Genomic DNA, 24335 nt, shown 5'->3' with positions numbered 1-24335 from the left:
GCAAGATCTGGGCACTGTGAGTTGACACAGCCCAGTGAGAGGAGTGAGGTTTAGCCTGCTGCAGAGGTTAATGCCCCCTGTGTTTAAATGACGTCTTCTCTCTCGTTTGTGTGTGTCTCTCTGTTTTTTGTCTGTGTGTGTGTCTCTGTGTGTCTCTTTCATCTGTGTGTGTGCCTTTGCGTGTGTCTCTTGTTTGTGTGTGTCTATGCGTGTGTCTTTCTCTCTCGTCTGTGTGTGTCACTTGTTTGTGTGTGTGTCAATGCATGTGTGTGTCTCTCTCTCTGATCTGTGTGTCTCTCTCCTCTGTGTGTGTCTCTAGCCTCACTATTGTGTGGTGGAGTACGCCACTCCCCTCGTGACCCTGTACCAGATGTCTCAGGAGGCCATGGCGGGCTTCGATGCTGAGGAGCGCCTGCAGCAGAGCACCCTGTTCTTCAGGACTCTGCGGGACATCCTGGAGAGCTCACGCGAGTGCCGTGGGCGCTACAGGCTCATCCTGCTGGACGGTGAGGTCCTCTCATGTCCTGGGACCCCTCTTGCTTTGAGCCAACTGCAGGGTTTGAAGGGTGTTGAAAAAAGCCCCGCCCCCAGACCCGCACAGGCCACGCCCTATCCCTGATCCCGCCCCAGTCCCACACAGGCCATGCCCTGCCTCTGCTCCTGCCCCCAGAAGCGTGCAGGGCACACCCTGTCCCTGCTTCCGCTCCCAAATCCATACAGACCAAGCCCTGCCTCTGCTCCTGCCCCCAAACCCACACAGGCCACGGCCTGTCCTTGACCCCGCCCCCAGACCCACACAGGCCACGCCCTGTCGCAGTCCCCACCCTCAGACCCATACAGACCAAGCCCTGTCCCTGCTCCCGCCCCAATTCTCAGGTGGCACGGTCCTATCGTACCCCTGAGCAAGGTGCTTTGCTCATATCACTCAGTTAACTGTACAGCAGCCTTTGGATACAAGCATTCGACACAATAATATGGACAGTTCTGTGTAGTAACAGTGTGCCCCTCGTAACCCCTGCTGGTTTTGTTACCCCTGCAGACTGCAGAGCCCCGGGCGAAGGCTCGGAGACAGAGCCCCACTTCCTGTCTCAGGAGATCCTGAGGCATCTGGAGCAGCAGAAGAGAGAGGAGTACTGCATCCGAGAGGCTCCCAGCACTCAGCCACAGGACGTCCTGTCCCGGCAGCCCACCCTCATGATCAGCAACGACCTGCCTCAGCCTCTGAGATCTATGAGAAGCTAAGCGCTGTGCCCGTGTCCCTTAGATACGCTCGCTGGGTGACCACTCACGCATTTCTGCTTTCAGGTTGGTGAATAAGCAGCCTTCTCTGTGAGCTGTTGTTCAGGAAGAGAATGCAGTAGGAGCTCTACAACACACCATTCCCAACATTCCCTGTGTCTCCCCCTGGTGCTGAATCAGGCCGCTCTGCACAGCAAGAATTTGCACTGCAAGCTCTCACTGCCTCGTGTTCTTGCTGGTATGTCTCAGCACACCGGGAGCATTTATCAAGTCTTTAACACAATATAGTCTGGTCCATTTATTTTTACATTGCTGCTGCAGTTTTGTTCTTTTATTCCATGTGTACATTCCATTGTTTTGAAAAAACCTGTTTCTATCTATAAGTTGTTTGCCTGTCTGCCTCCCTGATGACTGCATGTCCAAGGCTCTGGCAGTGTGGGGATCTGCAGTCCTCCACTCTACTGGGGAGACGCTTATTGTAATGTCTGTCTCGAATTCTTGGAGTCTGGGCTGTGTGGGACTGTGCAGGACCGTGTGTCACACCCTGTATCAGCAGGCGGCGTTCTGCGGTGATGTTCTTCCTGGTGTGATCTGAGCAAACAGCAGCTGGTCTCTGCACATCCACAGACAGGTGAAGCCTGCCACCTTGTGGTCTTGCAGCTCAGACTTGAGACTTTTGGGCATGCTGTGTTGCTACTGATACTGTATTTAAATAAAAGCATGTCATACCCTATATTTTGTTTTAAGCATATAAAAATACAGATATTTTTTAAATGTTAGATTTCTGACTCTCTGGGTTTTGTCCTACAAATGGGAAGCAAAGATGTATGAAGAAATAATAAGCCATTGTACAAAAGCACCAACCGTATTATTTCCAAAACAGAAAAGATGGACAATCTGGACAAACAACGTGTCTTTTTTATTCATTAGCACATCAGCACATCAGCAGTTTATTCATCTCACCTACTTCCTCTCTCCCCTGTATATACTGTATATATACTGTACAGAAAAAGAATCCACAGCTGAAATGTTGTGTTTCTTTTCTTCTCTTTTCAGTAGGGACATTTATTTCATCCCCTACTGTGTATATATACACGTATATCTCCTCCTCAGCTTCAATTTGCACATCTCTCCTGCACTCTCCCTCCTTCCCATCAACACCCTTGCATCAGCTCCCTGGCTCATTCCTTGTGACAGTGAGGAGGGTCCTGCCTCCTCCTTACAGTCAGGCTGCTGTTCCTTCAGCTAGGAGAGCTACACTAAAAAAACACCAGGACATTTAATCTCCATACGCCACTTATTGTGTTCTGACCAAACTGCTGAAACCCCATATGTAACAACAGATCCAGTGTTTCATTGCTTTTGCACTTTCATCTGCATTCTTTCTAGTGTGACAAAGCATGTGTTCATATTGCCCAATCAGGCCAGATTGTGCATCTCAAAGTATTCAAAGAGTCCTCCATCACACTGTATTGGAGTTTTCTCCTTGAGTGTTTCTAACGGAACCTGGCAAGGCGCAGAGCTAGCATATGAAGGTCACTGATGGGGCATCTCAATACAGCTTCAGAATGCAATTTCGGTGTTGGAAAAGCCTTCAGACATCCTTCATGCTATAAATATTCCTAACTCTGTCTATGGCAGGACTGGAATTGCACAGAGAGGGGTCAAGCAATAAAACCTGACAGGGTTTGTGCTATCATACAGTATCACCCCACTATGAGCTTCAGTCTCCTGGGAAGGGCTGAAACCCTTTAATAACGTGTAACGGCTCTTCTTCCTCCAGCTGTCATTGAAACACTCCATCGTTGTTTAGTGAAGAAAAGATCTGGGCGCTGCAGTAACGCTGCACAGGGGAATCTCTGCTGCAGTAAGCAGAAACACTGTTTTTACCTGTTGACAGACAATGTAAACTATTGCACAGAATCATGGACCGTTACTCTGTCCTGAAGTCGGTGAGTAAGTTGCCCGGCCAGGATCTTGTACATTCAGTCCAGGCTGGAGCCGAGTCTGCTCCAAGCCCTACAGGTAGGTGGCCTCGATCAAGCGGGGCTCTTGGCTGCCGCCCTGCTGGTGGAACTTGCAGAGGCACGGTGTCCTGGCCTGCCCCTCCCTGCGCCGCGCTGGCTGGAGAGACTTCCTGAGGGAGCCCAGCCTCTGCCACAGGGTGAGCTGGGGGGCGCCGGGGGCCTCCAGGTCCTGTGGGAGGGGCTCCCGGCGCCCCCTGAGGCGGGTCTCCTGCAGCCGCGGGCCGCAGCTGACCAGCAGGACGATGGCCACTGCCAGCAGCACGAACGCGACCACGATGGCAGTGAGAACCAGCAGAGCGTCCGGCATCACCGGCCCCGCTGGGGGGTCCGCGCGCAGGCCGGGTGTCAGGCTGGGGGGCAGGCCGGGACTGGGAGTCAAGGTGTCCATTCCTGCTCTCTCCCGGAGGCCTCACAGCGCTGGTGACCTCTCAGAGGGCCGTGTCAGGCTGACCTCGTGACAGCATGCCCTGCCTGAGGAAAAGGCTCCAGGGCCAGTTTCGATGCAGACCTGTTCACACTCCTAGACAGGCTTCCAAGCTCTGAAGCACGTGTAGTTTATAAGGGCTGTTAGTGGGGGCAGTGCTTTCCTCTCCTCGGGGGCTCCATTTTGAAGTGTTAAACTAGCAGCATTTCTTCATTCTAGAGGAAATGTCTTCCTGGAAGCTGTGGATTTTATTACTCTGTGCAAAAAATGTTTCCAAATCCTGCAATATGTAACATGAAAAATACAACTTTATTAGCAAATGGAAAATTGAAAGTGCACTGAAGCATTTACACATATAATTGTTTTATTTACACATATAATAGTATCACACAGAATATATTATACACATACAGTATAATATCCTGTTATTAATTTTGAAATCACTTTTTTGAACACGTACTGTATGTATCAATACAGCCCAGACGACTGTCAGAACCAGCACTGAGCAGATGTGCTGAAGTGGAACAATGTGTTGCACCAGCGCAGGAAGTTGTGACACCGGGCCTGTGACAAACAGGCACTCTGGAAGGAAATGAATAAAGATGAGCCACTCTGGTGTGAAACAATTAGAGAAAAGAGCTGAAAGTTCACACTGCAGCCGAAACAATACCTGCTATAAAAGCAGGGGTCCCCTCAGGTCTGTGGAATCCCAATTATTAGTGCCTTGTCTGGACTGTGCTGAAAGAACAAGTGGTTTTTTCCTGTGTTTGTGGAGACACAGCTGTCTGCACTGGTTTCCAATGGCTCAGTTCTTAGTGCTAATGTGTACTGGCTGCTCTCTAGCTGACTCGGAATTAGAATATGCTTCGTGTTTAATTCCTGAATGTACAGTAGGAAAGCTGTGCAGAATAGATTAAATGCCAGGATTGAGTGGAAATGCCCAGCATGTTTGCAAGCAGAAGCTGTTCAAGACGATGCTGTGCTTTGTCTTTGAGCAATGGAATCCTAAGTTAATACCAGAGGAGTGGTTCATGTCTGTCAGACATATGCCCTCAAAGAGAACCTGAGAGGAATATGTAATATATATGTATATATATACAGTCTAAACACCCTTCCAAGATGCTTGTGATGGTATACTGAAACCAAATATCCTTCTTCTTGCCACTCTGATATAAAGGCACTGCTGAGATGCTGGGAGCAGATCTCCAGAGACTCCGAGACGTCCCGCAGTCTGTGAGTCCTGGTACTAACCTGGCCACACTCCCACTCAGAGGGGGTTTGTTTATTCCTATTTTTAATTTTGTGCTTCTTCACCCAGTGAGATGTTTTTCTGGACTCATTCCTTAATCAATTTGTCCTATATCCAAATCATGTTCAATTTGTGTTGCAGGTTTTGTTTAATTTGATTATTTGCCTTTAGATATTATGGTGATGATTGTAAGATTACAAGTTTATCAGAGCACATTCATATAAATCATTTAATAAATGCCATGCACATTTGACCATATACAGTACACAAGCTTTGAGCAGCTGCTGAAACAGCTTGTTCTGTTTGGTGGTGAAAAGAATTTTGCATTTCTCAGCTCTTCTCACAAGATAAATTTGAAAGCAGTTCCCAGAGTTGAGACTTAAAAGCGAATACACATCAAACATATTTTGAAGCTCTGACCTTCTTTAACCAATAAGAAATGAATCCCCTTACCTGCGGACTGAGGGAACCACTCGGAGAGCTGTTCGTTATCAATATGCTGGGGCTCCATCCACAACACAACACAACATCACTCGGAGGAAAACAACCTCAATCTCTCTGTCCCCCTACACTGTGTTTGCTTTAGACACGCTAGGGATTAGTGAACAGATTTGCTCAGAATCTCTACATTATTTTCTGGCAGCTGTGCTCATAATAAAGCCTTAATCTCCAGATAACAGTCACTGGGTATAGAGCAGTGGCCCACAGAAAACAAAAGGCCCAGAGCAGCAGTCTAGAGCTCTTTGTCTCTCTCTGTCCTCCTGCGGGCCCTGTGTGTCTGAACCCATGTGGCTTCTGTGGATGGGCTGTCGTTTCCAGAGATGGAACTGCTACCAGATCTCAACCATTCTGCATCATTCCTGTATCCTCCCACATCCCCTTCAAGCTAAAACCCTTCTTTATTAATTAAATCTATGTAAAAATAGGTTATTTAGAATAGCCTGTTTTTAGATGGACTTTGTAATGAAAGTTCGGGAGGGATGACAACAGCCAAGCTCAATCAGACTCGGTTGTCCGTAAACAGCAATCACTCCTGATGTCATTTCCTCTCCTAAAACACTATAAATACTGTACGTGATCCCGCTCTCTTCCTCACACACGTCTTTTACATCCCACCTCCACCCCATCTCCACCTCTGCTGCTGCCCCTGGGTCACTCCTCAGTCTGCAGGTGGTCCTGGCCTCCTCATCCTCTGGTCAGGATGTCAGCACTCAGCCAAATATTCATTAAAGACTCCATAATCCTTTCAGTGCACTTCATTCTTGGGTGTTGTCATTCCTAGTGCATTGGCATTTATATGCATTTTTAAGTGACACGACAATTTCATATAGACTGTGAGTCTTTTTAAATTCTTTTCTTTTCTTTTCTTTTTAAGTTCCTCATAAGAGGAACTCCAAAAAAATACCTTTTTTACAAATTTGCTACTGAAAAGAAATGGTAAAGATGTTTCGGAGTAACCTCCTGACAGCTGCGTTATGTTCATTAAGTACTTTGACTCAGCACAGTTTGTTCTTTGTGTTTCCCTCAGTGCTCTGTAGAGCCCAGACAGAATACATTTGTCCTATTAATAGTGTTTTCATCACTTTTTCACATGTTTGCGCTACTAGATTCCTTCATGTGAACGTAGAAAAGATTCAAAGTATTTGCTTCCAGGCTGTTTTATGCGGTTTCTCTCGGTCTTTTGACCAGCCATTTATAGAAACGCATTTCTGTCAGGCTGTGTGTTTTTTGAGCCTTTTAGCTTTCTGAGGAACTGTCTCACACCCAGCTGAATCACAACAGTGGATGAATAACATTCTCCCAGAGTTTTTCCCAAAAGCTTTCCATCTGCTTCCTCCCATTCTTCAGCAGGAAGCGCTGTTATAATGAGAAGGCTGCAGTGCTCCCACCTCTCCCTCCTCTGCGCAGCGCCAGTCCGGACTGGGCACTGCTGGCTGCCACTGCTCGCGGAGTCCTGCTGCACCACGCTGGACAGAGGGATGGCTCTGCGTGTCTTCGTCCTCCTGTGGATATCCCTCTCCCACTCCGCGAAAGGTAGGGCACGCGGGGATCTGTGCCTGGCTTTCTCTGCAGCTGGAGCAGGCCCAGCCCAGAAAGGCTCTGACAGACAACGAGGGGAGGACAGTTTCGGGGGAAAGCTGCTTTCTGATAGAAAGAGATGAGGCAGAATTCTGGGGAGATGTCTTGCGGTTGTATGTACACCAGGCTGAGGACAGTTTAGTAGCCTAGTTCAATGAGGATGGAACTTTAGGCTCCTGCTTTAGAGGTAATATAGACATATACTGTATAGACAACGAGCTGTCCTGTTTCTAAGCCCCCAGAGTCAGATAGTCCACACTGATGTGGGATTTTCGGAGCTACAGTTTCTAACCTCTCTGGGAGAATACTCACGTCTAGTTAATTGGACTGCCTGTCAGGGTAGCTCGCCAGGGTAGCCTTTGGAAGCATTTAAAGAGTTCTGTTATCTGGTTAAAAATGAAAAAAAAAATGTTATATTGTGGTGATATTGCTTGCTCTATCATCACTTGTCAGCTTGTAGTGTGTATTTACAGAATGTTTTTCAGGGGGAAAAAATCACAAACTGCTGAAAATCCAATTGGTTATGTTTGTAGGATTAAAGAAAACATCATCTCTTCTCTTGACTTGAAAAAGGGTGGTATACAATTCATCCATTCCTCTGGGACTTACCCACACCTGCCGTTTTTACATTTTGTATTCAATTAACTTGTATTCTTATTTACTCTCCTTATAGTTTTTTTTCTATTTTACTACCTGAAACATTTATATTTCTAGAAAAGACAGCATTCTGTTGCTTGTAGCAAATCCTCTTTGTTTGTCCTGGTTGAGACAGGTTTCCAGGGGCTCAGAATAATTGTTATTATTCAGACTACAGTTTTATTCCATGAAGGTGGAAAGAGGTTACAGGACCTGCTGTAATAGAGAGAGCTATAATAGTGGTCACCTAAGGTTTGTTATGGATTTAGGAGATTCTGACTACATGAGACATTGTTTGTTTTACTGGTTTCAAAGTAAACTGAGCTCATTTACAGCAGTTTGTTTTACTGATTCTGCAGTAGTTTCAATAGTTTCTTCAAACTTTATTGCTGCTGTTTATCTTGTACATATATGCTCCTAAATATTAAATTATAAGTACTGTATAATTCTGCCCTTGATTTGTGTGGAATCTCTGTGTCACATCTGGATGGGTGGTGACCATTTTAGATTTCAGGGAATTGTGATCAATTTAGAAACACAATTACTGTATATCCCTCATTTTGCAACCTGAAATCCTGAAATTCTCACTAGACAAATGTTTGGTTGATGTGACAGCACTGAGATGCAGGAGATGCCCTCCTGGAGGTGAGATATTAAACTGAGGACCTCTTCTCTGCCACTCGCTCCCATTTCCCCACAACTGTAGTCTTCCTTGGATAGCCCCATCCAGAGGCGTGACTTCTCAGATGTCGGGAGAGATCTTTTAAAGAAGGCTGAGAAATCCAGCAGCACCTGAAATGTCAAAGTGCAGTCTTTGGCCACCTGAGTAAGCAGGTGTTTGAGAATCATGACATCAAAAGTGAAACCAAACTGATGATTTTACCATGCAGTCATCATTCCTACTTTACAGTGCAGGGCTGAAATACAGACAATTTAAACACAGACATTTAAAGGACTGGAGTCAAACCAGTGCTGTTTGGGGGAAGACTTTACCTATCATTGAGAGGAAAGATGGACCAACATCAGTGAGGTCTGTCCTGAGAAGCGACACTGAAGCTGTGATCATCCACTATCATCTCTGCTGGGTTGGTCATATTGTCTCAATGTCAGAGCCCTGGCAGCCAAAGAAGGTTCTTTTCTCCCAGCTTGACCAAGGCAGCTGTACCAGAGCAGGACAGAAGAAGCTTGTCAACGATGTAGCCAAAGCTAACAGGAAGAAAAGCAACTCCAGGGAGATTCTGGCCTTTGAGAAAAGCAGATGGAGCAAGAGAATCCGCTGAGATCCAAAAATATTTCCCAATGTGTCAGAACAAGGTAGCAAAGCGAGATTGTTGAGAGCTCGCCATGACCACAGTGCGCAGTACAAGGCCAGCAAGCTCCGAGAGAACACCTGCTACACCTGCCTGAGAGCAGGAGGCCTCTCACCTTCAGGTAATCTCAACCACCAGGAACAGCCCAGCAGGATTCAGGAAGGAAAAAGGAAATGGCATCAATCTGTTCCTTACTCAATCCAAATAGGGAAAGAAAAATGAAATACTGCATTTCCTTGTTCCTCACTGAATTTACAGGGTGAATCAGCTGAGGTTATCTGGTTGAGAACTATGTAAGCATTGTTCTACCTTTTTTGACATGCGCCCACCCCATTAACATGTGATAGAGGAGCCGGTTGTCTCACGTGGACCGTGACAGTATGAGGGGTGCTTCGTGTTTAAGTACTTGATTAATTTCACAGGTTTCAAGCTGTCATTTGCAAGTACCTCGGAACATAAAACACATTGTGGACGTGGTTCGTCATTGAGCATGATACAGTATGGGTATGAACCACAATTCTTAACTTTAGCAATAAGCCACCGGTCCATTTTAAAGTTTGTAATGGTGGTATAATGCGAAGTCTCAACTTTGCTTTAGCCTTTGCCAATGAGTATAGACGGCAAGTAGCTTGACATAAGCCAGATTGCAACACCCCCCTCTAGTGGATGAATAATGAATTGCTATTAACGCCTGAAGCAACATGTTTACTGCCGTTGTTTTATTCTTTTTCATTTTACTTGCATGTTTGCGCCTAGATGTCTCGTAATCTCGTGCCCCCCTTAGACAAGTGCGCCCCACAGGTTGAAAACCCCTGGTTTAAGGTACAGTGTTTGGAGATGCAGTGTTGGTACCTGCTCAGATTAGAAGTTGGGCACTGCTCCTACACTGTATCGTGTTTGTCTCTGGGAGGTATCTTTGTTACTTTCCATTTTGCAGCTAATGGCTACTTTTAGCTGACACCCTTGAGCTGCTGCTTACTGTAGACAACCAGTGTCTCAAGCAAAACCTAAAAACTGAAGCTGCCAGAATCTGAGAGACCTGCCTTTGTGAAAGTTTCACTAGGCACATGGATTGCGCAAGTATTGTGGTTTTGCTGTGGTTCTGCCACACTTTTGCTGTAGTTCCCTGTGGGCTTAACACAAGATCTTCCATATGGCTTGTTAGACCACCCTATGAGTAAGACAGACGTCTGCATCATAACCATTCTTTAGGAACAACTGTACCAGTCCACTGTAATCAAGACAAAATGCCAAAGCTAACGTAGGACAATGTCACTACAAAATGCTGAAAATAGCTATTATAAATTCACAAAGATAAGCTTTCAGAAGAGATGTTGCATGCTTTTCAGGATGAGCCCCTACAAACCTGTTTTTCATCATTCACAGTCATCTGGGCTTCGTCAGTTCTGTAAATTAATAACAGGAGGAATACCAGTAATACAGTAATTACACAAATTTGCAGATACAGTATGAGCAGCTTTTACTGGGATTTGAGGTTCAATACATGAGATCCCTTACCAGGAAGCAGACATTGCTCTGATAGTTGTACTCCTGCCCTTATATTGGGAACCATTATATAATGAGTGGCTGTATTTTCAGGTCAGCCCTCCGGTCTTGAGGGTCCAGTGGATGAAGGAAGCTCCAGTAATAACATTTCCAGAGCAGGTACAGTATGTGTCAATCACTCTTCTGAAAGAAGAGATTTGCTCATGTCTTTGTTGATTTGACTGTTGCAATTTACTCACAAAGATACTGTTGAACAAATCAATGATTTTGTCTGTTAATTTAATAAGAATGGAAGAAAAAAAATCTAATTTATACATCTCAATGAATATCTATAAATCTTAGGCTTTATTAACTTCCTGTAATGATATGTAACTTTCAAATGAAGGTTATTATTAGGTTACCTATTAATCCTTTATATATACACCCAAACTGTGACTGACCCATTTTAAATGGACCAAGGCGTTTAACGATGGCCCAGAGTCTGGTTAGGTGTGGCATTTATTATGAAGACACTGACACTGAAGGCTGTTGAGAAGCACTCGTCTAGAGTTGGATCTCCCATGATTCTTTGTGCAGTGACAACACAGACAACACGTGGGTATCCTGTGGCCTCTACACCAGATATGATCTCATTGCACCCATCAACATCTGGGAATCTGTCTGTTACCTCAACATCTGGGAATCTATCTCTGACCACAACATCAGCTTCAGCATCTGGGAATCTATCTGTGACCTCAACATCTGCTTCAACATCTAGAAATCTGTCAGTGATGTCAACATCAGCTTCAACACCTGGTAATGCATCTGTGACTTTAGCACCTGCACTAACTCAAGGTACAACACTCTTTCTTGTTTATCCAGTTTTTCTATAGCAATGTTACCTATAGGGATGTTACCAGTAATGCACTTAAACTGGTGAGAATAATTACCAGATGAAAAGTCCTTCCTTTAGAAGGAAGTTAAGGGATTAATAATTAAGAGAAGAGGTAATTAAGGAAAAATATCTCCCATGGGTTTGTTGGAGCTGCTCTGTTGTGACATTTTATAATAATAACCTTGTACTAAACATCCACGGACACCTCTAGCTATGGGCTTGGCAGTAAATGTGTTTGCTCAGGTCAAGCCCCGTGTCCTGATATCACAGACTCAAACCAGGGTTCGAATCCCGTTAGCTAGCTGGGACTGGGGCTGTGCACAGCTGTCCCTGCTCTGCTGGAGCTGGGAGGGTCTCGGTCTGCTGGGAGTCCCCCAGTTTCCCCCTCAGCTTGGCCGTCACGAGCAGCTCAGCCTGGATGTTGCTGTACACAGCTCCTGCTGTTTATTGGAAGGAGCTCTACGGAGATTAAAGATCGGTCTCGGAGGCACAGACCATCTGAGATTTGGCTTTAGCTGACTGTGACCAGGATTCTCACCTGGGTCACACTCGCACGCATTGGGCTGAATTGGTTCTGATGAATTACATAATGAATAATGAAAACATAAGAACCTAACAACATTTACAAACAGGAGGAGGCCATTAGGCCCATCGTCACTAGTAGTTAATTGATCCCAGGATCTCATCCTGCTGTTTCTTGAAAGAAGCCTCTTGTATACTTGTATCAGGACCTTTCAGAATCAACTCCATTAAGAGTAAAAGAACAGTTATTTTATCTTGTGAGAACAGGGCACTCCTTCAAACTCAAGAACTCACTCCAGTGCAGCAGTTTATTTCTTGTAATGTGATAAACTAGTGCATTGTACAGGATTTTCTCATTTAATTCCGGACACAAATATAATTTCAGCTGCCTGCTTACAGGAAGCTTCTTGTTTTTTTTTCGCCATGTGCAGCAAATTAATGTCCAGAAAAAAAACTTTTCCATTGTCCTTTTCTCTCTGCAGGTCGGGGCAATGGAACCTCAGGGCCTGTAGCAATACCTACAGTGAGAGAAGCCAGCCCGCACACATCGAACGGTACTGGCTGGTCTGAGCACTACTCCTCCTTCCTTCTCGTTCGTCTGCCTCTTGCTTAATTAGCCCAGTTCCTCATCACTTTGATCACTGAAGAGTAGCAATGGCCTGGAATCCAGGTACCAAGGCCGACCACCCCTGTTCTCGCCACAAATGCCTCATGCAAGTGAAACTGACGTCCTCTCTGTGTGGCGATCTGGGCCAGTTCCAATCTGTCCTCCATATTATGTTGTCCTCAGTGTTGGTCTTTAATCCCCTGTTTCTGAGGACACACAAACAGTACTTCCATCGCACAGCAGCATGATTATATTACCATCAGCCTACGCTTAACAGACTTACTCTAACATTTTTAAGTCAATGCACACAGTTTAGAAAAGCCATTGTGCTCTTGTGTTGTGCGCCGTGTGTAGCAGGAGTCCATGGCGAACACTGAAGTGTCTGCTGTCCTTCACAAGACCCAGAACGAGACGGAATACGAAAAAGCAGATTCTACCTCAATAAGCAGACAAGACTGAGCAGGTTCAAGCATCCCATTGTCCTTCTGGGGAGACACAAGTCTACTGTTTGACACCTGTTCACCTCCAGAGGTGCAGATAGGTCTGGACAGTGCAGGTTTTGTGCCTTTGAAAGGCACACAAGGGGCTTTCTGCGCTTCTGAAATCTCCTCTGTTTTCTTCTGACTGAAGCCTCTCTGCCAAAATTACAGGAAATTCCAGGAGTGAAGCAACAACATCAATGGGTTCGTTATCTCCAAGAAGCACATCAGCTGCAGGGGTGGCGAAACCTACATTAAACAGAGCCACTTCAACGGGAGGAGGTGATTTCCTTTTGTAATAGCATGGCTGCTGATAAGGCTTGTCATTTCCTTGGCAGTGAACCCAATGGCAACTGCAATGGCCGTCTGTATCGTCTGCCTTTCCTGTTATTGAACGTGTTCTCCAGGTTTCCCTGGCTGTGCAGGGCTATGTGAGTTCACTGCGTGGAGCCTCTGAGCGGGTACCTTAGTTAAATCAGGAAGCTGTCAGCATTGTGCTCGCTGGTGTGGTGCTGTTAGTACTTCACACCCCACAGACAGCTGCCAATGGCTTGATGACAAGTGACAGTGTTTCAGAGCCGTGACTCTCTGTTCTGCTCCTATAATGGAAGAAAGTATAGAAAGCGTCTTCCTAAGGAACAATAAAATATCCCAAGTTTGGTGACATACTAAAAACTGACTAACAAGCCTTCCCCGTCCTTCAATAGACTGGTGTCCCATCCAGGGTGTGTCCTGCCTTGTGCCCATTGCTTGCTGTGATAGGCTCCAGCTCCTCCGCGACGCTGAATTTGACGAAGCATTTAGAAAAAGGATGGATGAATAACATTCTCCTCCTAACATTTCTATTTAAACACAAACACTAGTCCAAAGAAAGTTCCAAATATTGTCAAAGAAACACATGTGCACTGCAGAGTCATCACTCCAATGTGAATAGCAATTCATCTCATCTCATTAATAAACATGTTCGCAGTCATTGTAAATGAGAAGGTATTCTTAATTGGCTTACCTGGGGAAAAAAATAAATAAAGAGACTTTTTTTTCATTTAAATGTAAAGATGTAAATGAATTGGCTAATATCACAGTCTGGTGGGCGGAGACCAAGCCTCTAATTGTCATTTGTCAACCTGTTTCAAAAATAAGACCCAAATGCATTTAAAAGTTTTAGATGTCACTGATTTCATATGAAGAGTAGCCTAAGGAAGCTATCAGTGATGATTTCTTTTATTGCAGATTTAACAGGAATCTCTGGACTTACCACTTTCCCGACGATGTTTGGGAGTGAAACACCCAGAGGGCAGGATTCCACATCTGCAGTGAAGGAGCCCTCAAGCAGCCTGTCCATGCTGGCCTTTGGTAACATAGATCAGATGCAGAGTCTGTATTTGAACTCTTAACACAGTTCCCTGAAACTGATCTTACAGCAGACAAGCAATCAAACTTATTTGCTGAAATAAAAGCATCATCAATGATTTGTAAGAGCGCTCAGACACAGAACAACTGTGTTCAGACATTGGTGTACCTCCAGTTGTCAATCTCGTTTCTGATTGTTGGAGTGTTATCTGACTGGAAATACAGAAACATATGTTTGTCATATAGTGATGCGCTACAGTTTTCTAATGAATGTCTCGGAACTCAAGATGCAATTTTGTGGGTTTAGCTCTAGCACTGTGAGTCAAAATGACCCTGGCTTTGGAGCCACAACCATGATTGGAGGATTCTTGTCCTTTTCATTAACAAAGTAATATGCTGCAGGACAAAATGAATTAAATTTCTACATTACACATGTGTGGCTGTGTGGGTTAAAGCGGATAACTGGTGCTTCCTTCTCTTATTGCAAAACAGCACCACCTGGTGGTGGACAGGGGGCCTCTGTGCTTGTGCTTCTATTCTTGTGTCCTTGGCTTTAGCAAAGTCCAATGGCTGAACTTCACACTACAGAAGGGTTCAGTCACTAGAACAGTTCTCGTTTTAGTTAGGCCAGCAGCCATATCACCCTGCAGCTCACAACTGGCAGCCCACTGGAGCTATGCAGGTGTGAGCCTGGTCAGTACCTGGATAGGTGACCTCCTGGGAAAAACTAAGGTTGCTGCTGGAAGAGGTGTTAGTGGGGCCAGCAGGGTATAATGCCCCAGTATAGTGATGGGGACACTATACTGGAAAAAGGCACCATCCTTTGGATGAGATGTGAAAAGTCCTGACTCTCTGTGGTCATTAAATATCCCAGGAAATTTCTCAAAAAATGGAGGGGTGTGACCTGGCGTCCTGGCCGAATTTCCCCCTAGCCTTTACCCATCATGGCCTCCTAATAACCCCCATCTCTGAACTGGCTCCATCACTCTGCTCTCCGCCCCACTGTGAACTGGTGTGTGGTGAGTGTACTGGCGCACTATGGCTGCTGACGCATCATCCAGGTGGGGCTGCACACTGGTGGTGGTGGAGGGGATCCCCATTACCTGTAAAGCGCTTTGAGTGGAGTGTCCAGAAAGCAATTATTACTATTATAGTTCACTAGAGTCAGTGCTGGGTAGAGGCCAGAAGAGAACACAGCTGTGCGCCCTCATTGATCATTCCCAGCCTCTTTGTTTGGCCCTCAGCTGTGTTCTCTGTGTGCTGCCTGTTGCCTCCTGGAGGTGCTGTTGGCTCACAGTCTGAAAAGAGGATCACCTATCTGTGCACATGCCTGAGGAGGTGGAAACAGTGTCTTCACTGCTTCTTCTGCTGCTATCAGAGCCCTGGTGCTAATTTCTCATTGGGAGAAGTCAGGTAAAAGGAAAAGCACTGGCAAATCTTAATACTGAGTGTAAAGGGCTGAGGTGTGGTGAGATAGAATTAAAAGCCCGAAGAGTTAATGGTTCACCAGGAATGGGAATAATAACCATGGACCCCCACGTCCTGAGCAGACAGGTCGTGTGCAGCTTTGACTTTTGATTATTAGAAAAAGAAGAGAGTGTGTGTGTGTGTGCGTGTGAAGTCATGACATATTTTACACAAAGGAGTCCCTTTCATTTCAGGAGTGATGAGCTTCATCCTCATCCTCATCATCGTCATGGTGGTATTAGTCACTGCTGTCAATCTGCGTGGGAGGTGCAGGGGCTCCAGGGACGAAGGTATTGTGGGGATCTGGCGAGGGACAGAAAACCTGGCTCACTGTTGTGCCACACAGCTGTCTGAAGGCTCCTGGCCTGAACTCGCTGCAGTCACTGCGTTAGAAAAGCTGAGTGAGGATGACAGAAGCTGAGATGAAGATGTCCCTCATAGGGCCTCAGCCTGACGATGAACATCAGACAAAGACACATTGAGTCCTTAAAGCTAAATCTCATCTTGCTCGTGCAGTTCCCTGGGGAGCAAATACATTTAATCTGTGTTTCATTTTTACTGATGTTGCATTACTACCGACTGCAGTTCAATTCCTCTTCCAGCAAAAGCTTTTAGAAGGCTTAACAAAAATATGTCATTGTTTAATCAGATGTTTATTTACATATTAAATTAACAACCCCAACCAAGTGATTATTGAAAGCAGAAGGATTAATTCTGATCTTTATTGTTAGTTTATATAAGTTCCCAGTGTATTCCAGGAGTGAGCAGTGTTGTGATATTCCAGGTGTTTGCAGTGACAAGGGTCAGAACGTGCTGGTGGGGTGAGAGTTTTTCCAAGACAGCATACTGTACCTCCCAGGAGCAGCCTCAGCCAGGGCAAGAGCTCTGAGAAACACAGCACCATACAGTATCTGGCCACACGTTGCTCTAGCACTGTCGACATTGCCTCTGTCGTTTTCCTTTTCATTGCTTGCACTGTGAGATGTTTCTAGACCCTCTGCACTCATTCTCAAGGTGCCAGCCTGCGCCCAGGCTGTAGTGTGTCTGGACCCCCTGGCAGCTGTGCCAGCTGCGCCTGCCCCACAGCTGATGTCTGTGGCTTGGTATTTCTTTATGAATGCTAGTGGGTTCTTCCATTCCAATGACTTCAAATACTTAAAAATATCATTAAATGCATTTTGGGATATGGATTGCAGGAGAGCCAGAGCCTATCCCAGCAAGAACCAGGCACAAGGCAGGGTACAGCCGGGATAGGACACCATTCCATCACAGGGCACACGTTTCGAGATACCACTGAATAAGAATTTGGCTCTCCATAGGTGTCAGACATGCAACATGCCTCAAGGATACCTACAGCCTGGCCGCAAGCATGTGATCTTGGAAATGAGTGCAGCAGACTCAGAATTTACAGTTTGTGTTTAAACGCTTGTCAGAATGTGGGTTAAGCAGCCATGGTGATAAAGTCGTGTTTTTCACAGCTTCAAAACTGCTCTTACAAGATGATATCTTTGTTTTTCACAATGACCTTCATTCCCTCGAGACCTCAAAAAGAGGATTGTGGAACTGTGCTTCAGTTACACAGGACACCTGATCTTGAGGGATTATTTAGATTCTCTTCATTGTTTGGTTTTTTTTCAGTGTTAACTGCTCTCCGTTTTTTAAATTATTGCAATTACAGCAGATGCAAAAAACAAGCACTAGGAAAAATGGAAAAGCACCAGGAACACAGACAACAGGCTGCAAAATACCTAAGAATATAAACAACAGGAATGATGATGGACTGTGCCATCCATTCAGGACGTTTTGTTTTAATTCACTTCCAGTTTTTCATGCTAGCATTCTCTAGTCAGTATCACATGCACTTCAGGATATTAGAGCAACTTTAATGCTTTAATGCTCTAACATGCTTGTTTTTAATTTTGAAAGGCAAGAAGAGTGGAGACTCAGTCGTGTCTGAGAGGTATGAGCTCTGATTTCTCTGGAAAAACATTTGGTTGTGTGCATCCTGTGGATTTCATTCCAGCTCGGCACTACAGAGTGCTGACTAACGACTTATTTGATCTGCTTGCGTTCATAATTTTGACTAGTTTCTTCAGTGTGATTGTGAGTGTCCAAACCCCCTAGTTCCTCCTGCTTCTAGCATCAACAACTTCACTCTTCAATAACTGTCTGTTATTCTGATTAAACAGCTCAGATGAGATGATGATAAAATGCAAGTGGGGATGGTCCTGTATTAGACACACCCCCAGTGGGGATGGTCCTGTATTAGACACACCCCCAGTGGGGATGGTCCTGAATCAGAGACACCCACAGTGGGAGTGATCGTGTATCAGACACATCCACAGTAGGAGTGACCCTATATCAGACACACCCGCAGTGGGAGTTACCCTGTATCAGGCACACCCACAGTGGGAGTGACCCTGTAATCAGACACCCACAGTGGGAGTGACCCTGCATTAGACACACCCATAGTGGGAGTGATCCTATATTAGACACAAGGAGCATTTTTACTTCTGCAGAGGTGGGTTTGTCAATTGGTTGTGTTTCAGACGCAACACACTTCAGTGAGGGAAGCGCTGAAAATCAGAGACTGGGGAAATTACCAGTACAATTTACAACAACTACAAATCCAGCCTGACCTTTTAAGAGCTGAAAGCAAATTTACAGATACAGTCTTTCACAAACAGAAAAATGAAGCCGATTAGCTTGTGATTACAAAACAGAAGGCACAGTGTTCCTCCTGGACCAGGGCTGGGAAGTGCTGCTGTAGAGAATAATGTAAAACCACAGCTGAGGAGATGTCTACTGCTGCGGGCTCTGCAGTACTGTGGCAGGGCAGCATTCAGACATTCAGTTCTGCGCCTCAGTTAAAAACTGAGGCCCATCATGCCAATCGGAGCAACTGATGTCTTCTGTGTGTGACTTTTTTTTTCTTTACTTCTAGCAACATTACAGTCAACGGGGAGAAAGAGAGCATTACACTGGTCTCCATGAAGACAATAAACACAGAGACAGGTACAGTAGCTCTTTTACTTGATTGTATCAAAGCGTGCGAGCAAGGTTCCTGTCTCTGCCCCGAGTCGCACGCTGCCTTCCAGAGCCAGGAGCACGGCTCCCTCAGCGCTCTGGTCGGGTCACCCAGCACCGCACGATAATCAGCTCTTCTCTGCACCTCGGGAACGAGCCAGAGGGTATTTGCATGCAGGGGAACAGTATAATCCCTGAATCCCAGGCTTTTTTTCCTCCTTCTTTTCACTGTTGGGATCTGGGCCTCTGGCATTTAAGCCCGACTCTGTACTCCAGGCCCAGAAGACCCAAAGCCGTGCACGTCACACGTTGACGATGGAGCCTAGATGAGCCAGGAGACCTTTGGCGGTGAATGATTTAAACTGTTATTTAATGAGCTACGGCAATTGAGAACAGATTGTCTTTGTCAGTGAAGACTGGAGACCCATGATGGAGCAGGTGTTTGTTGACAGACACAGCAGCGGTGTCCTGCCTGCAGCCCAGGGCTCTGCCCTCGACATCACACTCCTGACCCGTCAGCGGTCCAGGTCCCATGCCGTCAGATTTTCTGGGATGGCCTCCAGCCACAAGCAGTCCTGCCTGTCTAGAAATAAATGCTTCACAGTGCAAAACAGTGCCGGTAGAACAGACAGCAGTTCTGACTCTGAAATATGGAAGGAGAACCATAGATCTTTTCAGTATCACTTCTGGGATTCTAGGTTTCAAATTCCATTTATATTCCGTTCTGATCTGTATTATACAGAGAGAAGATATATAATTAACTTATAAGGAACTAGCCTACTATATTTTAATGGTTTGATTATTTAAAATGTCACGTATTAATGCTTCATTAGTGGATCCATCAGTGTTAATGTGTTTATAGATATGTCTATAAAGTGTAATTTGCAGCTCCTAGACTGACATGAGGCTGATTTTTCTTGATATTTCTGATCAGTAATGATCCAAGTGAATACAGTGACATTCTGATTTCTGAAATGAACCATGTCTAGAGATAATAGACACTGATTCTAAAGATAATGAAGTACTTAAACAGCAGGAATAAGATATGTGACACATTTTGTAACAAAACAACAGTAAAATCTATCTTTTTCTGCTGTATGTCAATTGAACTTGCTACAGGTTTCTGTTTGTTGCTACTATAAATGCCAAACTGGCCTGTCTCACAAGTTTTGCAGTTAGACATGGTGCTCAAAGCTCAGAAACTGATGTTTCATCTCCTCTGTGACCTGTGTGCAGACACCGACTCTCCAAGGATCTCCTCCATTCACAGCACAGCCCTGGAGAACGGACCTGATGGAGAACCCAGCTCTGATGTGCACAATAGCAAGGTAGACTGTGGCAGCCTTTATTCACTCTTTAGCATTAACACTAGAAAATATCGTCTCTCTTCATACTTCTCTTTTTCTGAGGCCCCTTTAATATCCTGTATGATTCCTAGCCCTGCTGTCTCACAGCTCTCGGGTCCTGAGGTTGATTCCGACATGCGGGAGCTTCTGTGTGGAGTTTGTGCTCCCCGTCCCCATGTGTGTTTGACACCTGTGTGTGTGTGTGTGTGTGTGTGTGTGTGTGTGTGTGTGTGTGTGTGTCTGCAGTGAGCTTGCATCCTGTCTAGGTGTAGTCCCGACTGGTACCCTGTGTTTCCGGGAATAACCGGCTTTCTGGATGGGTGGAAAAAAGCAGTTAGCACCAGATTTCTCATGTCTTTGTGTCTCTTACAGATGGTGTAAAAGAGCAGATCAGCACTTTGGGAGCAGACTGGATATTTAAGCTACATGAAGGAAAAAATATTCTTCTCATTTGTTTGTTTGTTTGTCTGTTTGTTTGTTTGTCGGTTTGTTTTGCACTCAGCGAGTGTTGTGGTCCAGGAGGCTCTCGTAAGAGATGGCACTTTGTGAAAGTGAACTGTGTCCTCACTGTGGAGTGACTCCACGCGGCCTCAGGCTGTAGCTGCTGCTTCTGCTCTTGTTAGGGGCTGAAGCTGAGGTTAGAAAGAGCTCTGAGTGAACTCTTCTGCACAACGAAAGTCTCCTTAGTCTTCACCTGCAGAGTCCTGTGAGTTGCAAGGTGTTGCAGTGCGATAAGTGAGGTATAGGATCCAGATCTGTAAATCAGCTGTGTGATCAGTCTTGTGCCACCAGCCCTTTCCCTCTTCTAGAGCTGCAGTCCTGGGGCCACAGCGTCTCTGCGCAGTGGTTCCGCTCTGCTGTTGATGAGCAGGTCCAGCTGATCATTAGCCACACTGGGCAACACTTTCAACTTCAGCTGTTTTTTCCATGAAGTCTTGTTTGAACAGACCTAAAACCTGCTGGATTGTGGCCCCGCAGGACTGGAGTGGGCACCTGTGTACAGGGGCAGCCGTTCCCAATCCTGATCCTGGTTTTCCTTCCCGCTTGGCTCTCAGCCATATAATTGAACTCTCAAGGTTAATTACAACTCTGTTGATTCCTACACATGGCTTCCAACTATTGTAATGTCTGAGTAACGTAAGATCTTCAGGTTTATGAGCAGAAAAAAAAAACTTGTCACTTGGATTGCAGTCAAGGAAATTGTTCAATCAAAAATGTCATCGATGGATGTAAAGAGCTCAGCTGGAACGCAACCCAGTGAGTGTGGGGATCCCCGGGCCGGGCTGGGGAGCCCCTGTACTAGAGGCACTAGAGCACATAGCTCTGCAGGCAAGCTTTAGAAATGGGCTGCAGTCTCTGCTGTCACTGCTCTGCGCCCCGCCTGCAGGTGAGCTGCACAGACACTGAGCTCTTGAGCACCTCATTCAACGAATAACCGGCCTAATTGGGCCAATTGATCAGATTCCCCTCCTGGGTGTGTCGGTGTTAGTGATTTAGAAAGCAATTAACTGCCTGTCTTTGCACCCCTGAGCTGGGCTTTGCCCTTGGCCTTGGGGAAGACACGACGAGGCCAGGAGAACAGCAGCCCTGTGCTTCCAGAGCTCGTGAGGTCATGTCCTGGGGAGTAAGTGGGAATGATTTAGACACCCAGAGGATTCTCGCTGTCAGTGCGACACAGGAGCAGTATGTGATCGTCCAAGGGCACCACTCTGTGAGTGACATGCCTTAAAGATCGTCCTGACAAAGACACGTTCACTGGAATTAAAATTGTTCAGATTCCTTAAAAGAATTATCAAAAAAAGCGTACAAGCAAAATGGGATGTGCAAACAAACAAGTAGTCATTAATGATTTTTTAAATTTTATTTGGGGGATAATAGGGTGAGCATCAGCTCTTCTTGGATTGTGAGTGTCTTTGCTTCTCTGTCCAGCTCTTCATCTCTTTTCGGTAAACACAGACCGTGACACTGCTGATTGCTTCCTCAGTATACAGGCTGCTGTCTGCACTTAAGCCACTCAAAAGTCTCAGAGCAAAACTCAAATTCTGCCCATGACACCCAAATTCTTTCCTCAAAGGCCTGGACAAAACCCAGCACAGACAACACAGAAAGAGACAGAACTGCTGTAAGTAATAGTATTCCAATTAAAGTGCCAGATAATGTAGATATGCAAATCTACTAGATAGACAATGTGTTATAGTCAGTCCTAACAGAATTATGTAAAGCTCTCTCTTTGCAGAAATTTTTGATGAGACAGTCACATGTTACTCTGTCTGACAAAAAAAAAGTACATATCACACATTTTCAAATGTCTATATGTCCACAATACAAAATATTGTGCCTTTGTATATTCAGGCTGTATTATTTGTCAGGCTATTACTGATAAAATCAACCCTCAAACTGAACAGGTACATTGCACAATCGCTGCAAGTTCTGTTCTGTTGGCAAACAGGTCTGTCTGATGGGCCAGACAGTCATGAGCTGCCTGGAAAGTGAAAGTCCTGTTAATCCCGTCTCCTCATCTGGGCAAAGTCTGAAGCAGAACAAGGAAGTAATGAGATGGGAAAATTTTAAATGTATTTATTCATTTGGAATTGGCTGATTGCATATCAGCTGAGCTCAGCACTGCAACAGAGTGGTTTGTGTTAGAATTGAGAATTGTTACTATTCAACACAAGAACACTATTCAACACTGCCAAGTGATTTTTGTTGCCACCTGATACTTTGCAGATTGGTGCAAATGTGTAATCGACACCCTGTCGTAACTAACGGATACAGCAAATGGTGAAAACTGGGAATGCAAAGAACATAACACCTGGCAATCAGGAGAGAGCAAACCCTCCTCCTAGCTGCCAGCATATCCAAGCTGATCCCTGCTGGAGAGGAGGGACCCTGGCGCAGCCGAGACTCCCGGTGTGCACGGGGAATTCCAGGGGATGGTCCGGACTGCGGAGCTGTCTGCTGCTCTCTGAAGGAGCACACCAAGGCCTGAGAATAGTACAACTGTTACAGTTACAGTTTGCCGTTGGAAAACGTTGAGATTTTGCTTCTGTTCAGTGCTTAACACGCATCGGTGGTACTTGTCCAACATCTTTTTTTCCTGCCGATATAAACCCGGAACGCAAGCAGAGCGGAGGCCGCCAGTCTTATCCTCCCTGTGTCAGACCCAGATCTAGCGGCTCTCACCCCACCCTGAGCGAACACTTAGCAGACTGGCTACGAGCCCGAATTTCCTGGACTGTGGATTTCGCCTGGGTGGTTAATCCCTCTTTCAGCCAAAGATCAAAGACAGGCATCAGATGTTAAAGCTCAGGGATACAGAAACTCTTCTCTACATTAAGATTCCTGATTTAACACCATTGGGATTTCTGGTTCAATGTTAACCTTTGATGTGAGCTTCCCTGCTGCCAGCGACATTTGACTTTATTTTAAAATTAACTGTAATTTTAATTTGGACGAGTTTAGAAACACCGAGGCATGCTTACTTTAATTTCTGCATCTGCAGTCTTTAAAGGTCTTTTCTAGGTCTAAACCTGATCAACGATACAGGTCTGATAAGTCTGCTTGCTGTGTTATTGACCTCTGATCTGATAGGGCTGCTTAGGAATGTTTCTGTACTCTTAGCTGTGCTAGAATTGTGTCAATGTACTCTTCTGTATTGATAATGGCTGTTCGGAATATGTCTCTCATTCTGCTAATTTATTTTTATCCCTCTTCCTCACAAACTTGGGTTTATTTTTCCTAAGTTGCAATGGCCTCAGGCGAAGGGGGTTTTGAAAAGAGCTGATGTGACCCCATAGCGAACCGGTTCTCTACAAAGGGGCTTTGTTGCTGCTGTTACAGTAAAGTTCCAGCATTTATGTAATGAACTAAAACAATCATTAAGACTTTGCTTTTAATTTTAAAGCTAATTAAAAAAGCTACACAATGAAACTCCTGTGGCAAAAGGAGACTTCTAATAACTGAAGAATATCATCTTGGGAGAATGTTAATATCTCTTTAGCACTGCAAGTTCTCAAAGGACCAGTAAATAGGTGGGCAAATGTGTCACATTAGCTTTGAGGTTTTTATTTTAGTGCTATTTCTGCAGATATAAATACTGTATATTATCTCTTGAACATGTTCCTGAAAGGTGTTTGTTATGACAATGCTCAGAGGACCAGGTGAAGGGCCTTCATTAAACCTGCATTTGTCAC

At 45.3% G+C, this 24335-nt stretch overlaps 3 protein-coding genes across 9 annotated transcripts in view; 2 read left to right on the top strand and 1 right to left on the bottom strand.

Annotated features, from left to right (window-relative positions):
• Nucleotides 1-2145, top strand: part of sting1 (stimulator of interferon response cGAMP interactor 1) — a 10801-nt gene extending 8656 nt beyond the window's left edge. For all 3 annotated transcript variants that reach the window (XM_088931881.1, XM_088931883.1, XM_088931882.1), the window contains 2 exons: nucleotides 320-506; nucleotides 1040-2145. In XM_088931881.1, coding sequence (XP_088788007.1) covers nucleotides 320-506; nucleotides 1040-1242 — 390 coding nt within the window. In that variant the 3' untranslated portion in view covers nucleotides 1243-2145. The remainder of the gene's footprint in view (nucleotides 1-319; nucleotides 507-1039) is intronic.
• On the top strand, nucleotides 1261-24335 carry LOC148821423 (uncharacterized). 5 transcript variants are annotated; one of them, XM_088931876.1, is made up of 13 exons: nucleotides 1408-1477; nucleotides 4868-4966; nucleotides 6791-6973; nucleotides 10564-10629; nucleotides 11047-11304; nucleotides 12349-12420; nucleotides 13124-13234; nucleotides 14183-14305; nucleotides 15964-16059; nucleotides 17696-17729; nucleotides 18714-18784; nucleotides 20033-20124; nucleotides 20515-24335. In XM_088931876.1, the coding sequence occupies exons 2-13, from the start codon at nucleotides 4879-4881 to the stop codon at nucleotides 20521-20523; spliced, it is 1203 nt and encodes a 400-aa protein (XP_088788002.1). In that variant the 5' UTR covers nucleotides 1408-1477; nucleotides 4868-4878; the 3' UTR covers nucleotides 20524-24335. The 5 variants fall into 5 exon arrangements, with proteins under 5 accessions (XP_088788005.1, XP_088788002.1, XP_088788001.1 ...); XM_088931875.1 differs by having other exon boundaries at nucleotides 6788-6973; XM_088931879.1 differs by lacking the exons at nucleotides 1408-1477; nucleotides 4868-4966 and adding an exon at nucleotides 1261-1305.
• Nucleotides 3259-3654, bottom strand: LOC148821424 (uncharacterized protein C10orf105-like). Its single transcript, XM_088931857.1, has one exon. The coding sequence runs from the start codon at nucleotides 3652-3654 to the stop codon at nucleotides 3259-3261; it is 396 nt and encodes a 131-aa protein (XP_088787983.1).

This window comes from Atractosteus spatula, chromosome 14 (assembly GCF_055471065.1).
Source record: "Atractosteus spatula isolate fAtrSpa1 chromosome 14, fAtrSpa1.hap1, whole genome shotgun sequence".
In the NCBI taxonomy this organism is placed as follows: Eukaryota; Metazoa; Chordata; class Actinopteri; order Semionotiformes; family Lepisosteidae; genus Atractosteus; species Atractosteus spatula.
The sequence above is the reverse complement of the archived record's forward strand: the minus strand, read 5'-3'. Positions and strand labels throughout refer to the sequence as shown.

Coding starts and splice junctions, on each gene's coding strand:
- LOC148821424 (XM_088931857.1), bottom strand. CDS start 3,654: ATGGACACCTTGACTCCCAGTCCCGGCCTGCCCCCCAGCCTGACACCC.
- LOC148821423 (XM_088931875.1), top strand. CDS start 4,879: ATGCTGGGAGCAGATCTCCAGAGACTCCGAGACGTCCCGCAGTCTGTG. Junction 6,974..10,563: donor CCTCTCCCACTCCGCGAAAG/GTAGGGCACGCG, acceptor CTGTATTTTCAG/GTCAGCCCTCCGGTCTTGAG. Junction 13,235..14,182: donor AGCCACTTCAACGGGAGGAG/GTGATTTCCTTT, acceptor CTTTTATTGCAG/ATTTAACAGGAATCTCTGGA.